Source organism: Acyrthosiphon pisum, unplaced genomic scaffold (genome assembly GCF_005508785.2).
Source record: "Acyrthosiphon pisum isolate AL4f unplaced genomic scaffold, pea_aphid_22Mar2018_4r6ur Scaffold_13335;HRSCAF=13975, whole genome shotgun sequence".
NCBI lineage: Eukaryota > Metazoa > Arthropoda > Insecta > Hemiptera > Aphididae > Acyrthosiphon > Acyrthosiphon pisum.
Genome location: NW_021761922.1, coordinates 1 through 5,793, shown reverse-complemented (window position 1 = coordinate 5,793; position 5,793 = coordinate 1). Strand labels below are relative to the sequence as shown.

Sequence of the window (5,793 nt, the reverse complement as noted above, 5' to 3'; positions counted from 1 at the left end):
ATTTGAAATAAAATACAAAATCAGAGATCAATGCGGGCTGTAAGAAGTCTTCTTCTATTAGATAAAAAAATAGCATCCGAAAATTCTTCAAAGCCTGAGAGTTGATCCCATGAAGTCTTATTTTTAGGTATAATACGCCTTATTTATCCTCCCTAAATAGGTATCGGGTAGTAGATTAGTGGAAAAGTATTTTAATTTAGGTGTCAACTAAAATATAACTCATGAATATATATTATTGTATTCGAAAAATGAATTAAGTTTAGTGGAGGGCAGATCCATGCACGGTTTATGTCTGATATTTGTGTGGTGCGCTGCGATGTTCTTTTAACGGGGCACATGATCACACTAGCCGCACGGGCACGGTTTAATGTCTTGTACGGTTACACGACTTCTCAAACTGTGTTCATGTATCCTATAAGTACAGTTAGCAAAAAATAGGTCTATTTTAGTAGAAACATAGCCGGTTTGCATTCTTTTTAAATTATAAAATCACTACAAAACAACAAATTAAAACGGAAAATGATTCGTTTATTTTTATGAATTTAATTCATTACTTCAAACTGGTAGAATTTATTTAAATATGGTAATTTTCTGTTACATTCACTTTTGCACATCATCTTAAACTTACTTATATTATTAATCTGGCGTGATGTCGATTATTGAACGAATAAAATATTATTAACGACAATAGTATGTATCAGTTTGGTCGCAATCACATACTGAATAGAGTCTTGACCTTTTTTGACATGTCTACAAAAAATCAGTAAGCTTGCACTCACCTTCAGTTGTCTAATCAACACTGTAAGTGTATTGACTATTACACTTTGTTTTTGCTTTGTGCCCTTGCTTCTTTCGTTTCTCACTCGTGTGCGTCCGTAAGTGAATCGTCAGACTGTAATTTCGAGTGAACGACTTATTACACACACTGCATGGATACGGTTTCTCTCCTGTGTGCGTCCGTCTGTGCTTTGTCAAATTGCTACTACTCCCGAACGTCTTCTCACACACGTCGCAAGGATACGGTTTCTCTCCTGTGTGTGTCCATCTGTGCTCTGTCAAAGTGCCACTACTCCCGAATGACTTGTCACATACGTCGCATGGATACGGTTTATTTCCTGTGTGCGTCCGAAGGTGATATTCCAGAGTACCTCTTTGAGAGAATGACTTGTCACACACGTCGCATGGATACGGTTTCTCTCCTGTGTGCGTCCGTCTGTGCTTTGTCAAAGTGCTACTACTCCCGAACGTCTTGTCACACACGTCGCATGGATACGGTTTCTCTCCTGTGTGCGTCCGTCTATGCTCTGTCAAAGTGCTACTACTCCCGAATGTCTTGTCACACACGTCGCATGGATACGGTTTCTCTCCTGTGTGCGTCCGTCTGTGTTTTGTCAAAGTGCTACTACTCCCGAACGTCTTCTCACACACGTCGCATGGATACGGTTTCTCTCCTGTGTGCGTCCGAAGGTGATATTCCAGAGTACCTCTTTGAGAAAACGACTTGTCACACAGGTCGCATGAATACGGTTTCTCTCCTGTGTGCGTCCGAATGTGATTTTCTAGAATACTTTTTTGAGAGAATGACTTGTCACACACGTCGCATGGATACGGTTTCTCTCCTGTGTGCGTCCGTCTGTGCTTTGTCAAATTGCTACTACTCCCGAACGTCTTCTCACACACGTCGCATGGATACGGTTTCTCTCCTGTGTGCGTCCGTCTGTGCTTTGTCAAAGTGCTACTACTCCCGAACGTCTTGTCACACACGTCGCATGGATACGGTTTCTCTCCTGTGTGCGTCCGTCTGTGCTTTGTCAAAGTGCTACTACTCCCGAACGTCTTGTCACACACGTCGCACGAATACGGTTTCTCTCCTGTGTGCGTCCGTCTGTGCTTTGTCAAAGTGCTACTACTCCCGAACGTCTTGTCACACACGTCGCATGGATACGGTTTCTCTCCTGTGTGCGTCCGTCTGTGCTCTGTCAAAGTGCTACTACTCCCGAACGTCTTGTCACACACGTCGCATGGATACGGTTTCTCTCCTGTGTGCGTCCGTCTGTGCTCTGTCAAAGTGCTACTACTCCCGAACGTCTTCTCACACACGTCGCATGGATACGGTTTCTCTCCTGTGTGCGTCCGAAGGTGATATTCCAGAGTACCTCTTTGAGAAAACGACTTGTCACACACGTCGCATAAATACGGTTTCTCTCCAGTGTGCGTCCTCCAGCAACCACGGAGAGTGCTCATTTTATTTTATGTCTAAAGAATAGATTTATCAAAGAATGTTTACAGCATAATATTCTAATACACTTCCAGATTTTTTTTCAAAATGTACAATAAACAACTGGTAGTTAATTGTTGTAAAATGACGTAGCAACTAGTAAACTAGATAATGCTATACGATTTAGGTTATACGTTTAATTGGAATTTATTGACACTACACTGTTTTTAAGCCAGTATTTGTTATAATCACTTTCACAATATTAATAAATTAAAAACAAAATGACGAATCGAAAGAATTAATAAGATTAATGTAACTTTTTAAACTTAAGAATACTGCGTGTCACTTTGAGTATAATGGTGAAAATTATTAGGTGTCATATAGAATCTAGATAATATAAATACAAATGTATTGTTTGCACGTGTTTTTATTATAATCCTCCTATTGGACAGATGAATTTCTTTTACAATGATTTGGGTTTGTATGAGTTTCAAAATATCTCAGCTCTTTTGAGCTACTTGTTTATAGATGTTTCAAAGACTTTTTCTAGATTTTTTTGAAACTTAAACGTATATTACTATAATTTTTTATACATACAACAATTGAAAAACAAAACAATTCAAAACATTTAGATTAATTGTATTGTAATGCTTATTTATAGTTTATATCGTATTAAGTACTATAAAGTATAAATATGTAGTAAAATAAATAACTATAGGTAATAATTATTAGCAATATATTTCTATGATAATAGGCTGACAGAACGTTTCCACTCATAATTTTTTTACGTATAATATGCAATGATTTAGGATTGAATTTAAATTTAATACATCCATTACAGTGACCTACTCAATGATGACATAAACCGTACACTCCACTCGTACTTTAAACCAGAGCAATTACCTACTTCTTATCCTCTTAGAGCAGATTCTCTTTTTAGTTTTGAAATTTAGCATGGATTTTTTACTTTTGGCTATCCAGAGTACATCCTGAATTTAATTGGCTACTAGAAAATGACCTTCAGTATGAAGATCAAAGAATTTTTTCTGCTATAATAACTAATAAGTATGAAAAAAAAAACACACACACATCATTTGTAAAACCAATTCATTTTTCGCTCAGAATATAAAAAAAAGAAAACATCATAATACACGCATTAGTTGCTATACTTCTATCATAGAATACCCTCTTCGGCTCCTAATTTATCATAATAATTATTAATTTGTATAGGTAACTAGTAACTAATAGGGTTATAAGTATGAAATATTGAAAAGTATATTTTTAAAAAAATTTTAAAACCATTTTTTTTTTTGTTATGTTTCATAAACCCATCACTATAGATGCATGGTCATACTAATTTCATACCTGATTAGTGATTATCAATATTTAATCCTGGTCATTATATAAAGAAGTTAATATAGTTACCTATATATATATATATATATAATATATTATGTAATTTGTATAATATACTATGTAAGAAATATTTCTATATCTAATATTTACCATTTAACACTTAACTGAGTAGAGGTGTCTAGTGTACTTTCTACTATAGATTTAAATTATTTTTTTTTTTTATCTTTCATTTACATGAGATATTATAATATTTCATGATAGTTTCGTGAAATATTTCAAAAAAATAAATTCATGACATTTCAGAACCCTAATAAGTGCCTACTGTATACATTTAAAAATTATCTTTTATTTTGTTTATATTTTACCTCAATTCATAGATTGTAAATATTATTTTAATAATTGCTTAGTATTAAATTATAAAACGAAATATCTTTAATATTAACGTCAACTTTTTAATATAATTATTTAAAGGGACGAATGGATTGTTGAAAAACGAGTTCTTGCGTATATTCCTAAAAAATTGGAGTACCCTGCCAAAAATATGTAATACAAACCAAAACAGTTAATTACTCTGAATTGTTACTCATTAGTAACTAAAATAAAGTGCATACTTAATTTAAATATAAATCAAAATATATTCGTGGCATTTCATTAAAAACACTTCTCAAAATAAAATTATAAATTCCGACATAAGTTTTAATTGATTGGAAAAGATTTTCAGCTTATCTGCAGTGTATTTATATATATTATATACATAATATGCCATGATAAATTTCTCTTCGTCCCTATGAAAATGAAATCGCCTTCCAGTATAACGACAATTATTATGATTATGATTATTATTACTTTTGTTCTGCGCGTGACAGACGGACCGCGTCGGTGACTTCCGCAATTTATAACGTCCATATAGATTATGGTAAACATGTAAATGTATAATAGGTATACCTAACCTATCTATAAAGATAAAATATCACATAATATATATTATAAACGTGCGCCTATTTTTCCATTCGAACGCCAGCTACTATTGCGACGACGGACGGGTACATAAAATACGTAAGTTCGTACATGTATAATAGGTACCTAGGTGCACGCACTCTAATCCTGACACGTCCTGATTCAAGTAGGTACAATTTCTGTGATTTAGTCTCTTTTGATACGGATCGAAGTCTTTTTTTTATAACAAACGGACATTATAATATTTTTCATATCATAGACACGAATTGTTGTTTTTTAATAGGTACATTCCTGTAGCAGGAAATCAAATTTAATAATGTTTTGTTATTTTAAACGTTCCATCAAAAATAGTACAGTCCTCTGGAAATTAAGTTCGAATAAACTAAGTGTATATTATTATATTTAATTACCTACTAATTGTTTAGCATTAGGTAATTGGATTTTTGTTATATGTGTATACCTATATAAAAATCATTCAAAGTTAATAAACAGAGTATTTATCTGCAAGAAATATTGTACACAATTCAGACACAAAAAATAACAACACACATAATCTTACAATAAATACATATTTATCGCTCCGCTCAGAATCTAAAAGATCATTTCATATGTATAAGAGTAGATAGATACATTATTCCTAAAATAAAAATTAAGATACCAAAGCAATTAAAATTATATCATAAACATATGAGTAGTGATTGGTGGGGTGTATTGTGATTATTTTGTAAGGGGATCAGAATAAATTTCCTATTTCTTGATTTTTAAAATACAATCACCCTACTTTAAATTTTACAATGCTTCTATAAATATTATAATAAAATCATAAATCAATCTAATACTAATTATCGTGTCAATATTTGTATAGAATATTAAAATTAAAATACGGGTTAGTGGGCCAGTGTTAGAAAAAAAATGTAGTTTTATCATTCATTTTTCGTATACCCGTTTCGTAAACGTGCGAAAATCGTCTGTGCGAGATAACGAAAACAAGTATTGCGTTAAAATATAGTCGACTCTCCATTTTACTGAGTATAAAAACCATAGAACGACGTATTGTAGTTTTGCAAATTATAATTGTTAAAAAAATCCGATATTATTCTTATTATTACTACTGTACTATCTGATAGCGGAGGTCGGTAACCTTATTTATATCAAGGTCCAAAAAAACGTATAAAAATGTTATCAGTGGCAACAAAAACGTATATCATATTTTTTTCTTGTCTTAAGAATATGTAGGTCGTTATTAATACTTTATTTTTTTG

The 5,793-nt window shown here is 32.7% G+C and overlaps 1 protein-coding gene across 1 annotated transcript; it reads right to left on the bottom strand.

Annotated features, from left to right (window-relative positions):
- Positions 1-586: 586 nt before the first annotated feature.
- LOC100574606 (zinc finger protein 271-like) lies at positions 587-2,376 on the bottom strand. The gene has a single exon (XM_003248841.4). It carries the CDS (start codon positions 2,242-2,244, stop codon positions 790-792), a length of 1,455 nt encoding a protein of 484 aa, XP_003248889.1. The 5' UTR covers positions 2,245-2,376; the 3' UTR covers positions 587-789.
- Positions 2,377-5,793: the final 3,417 nt, after the last annotated feature.

What these genes read in the sequence shown, in the direction of transcription:
- LOC100574606 (XM_003248841.4), bottom strand. Translation starts at nt 2,244, where the DNA reads ATGAGCACTCTCCGTGGTTGCTGGAGGACGCACACTGGAGAGAAACCG.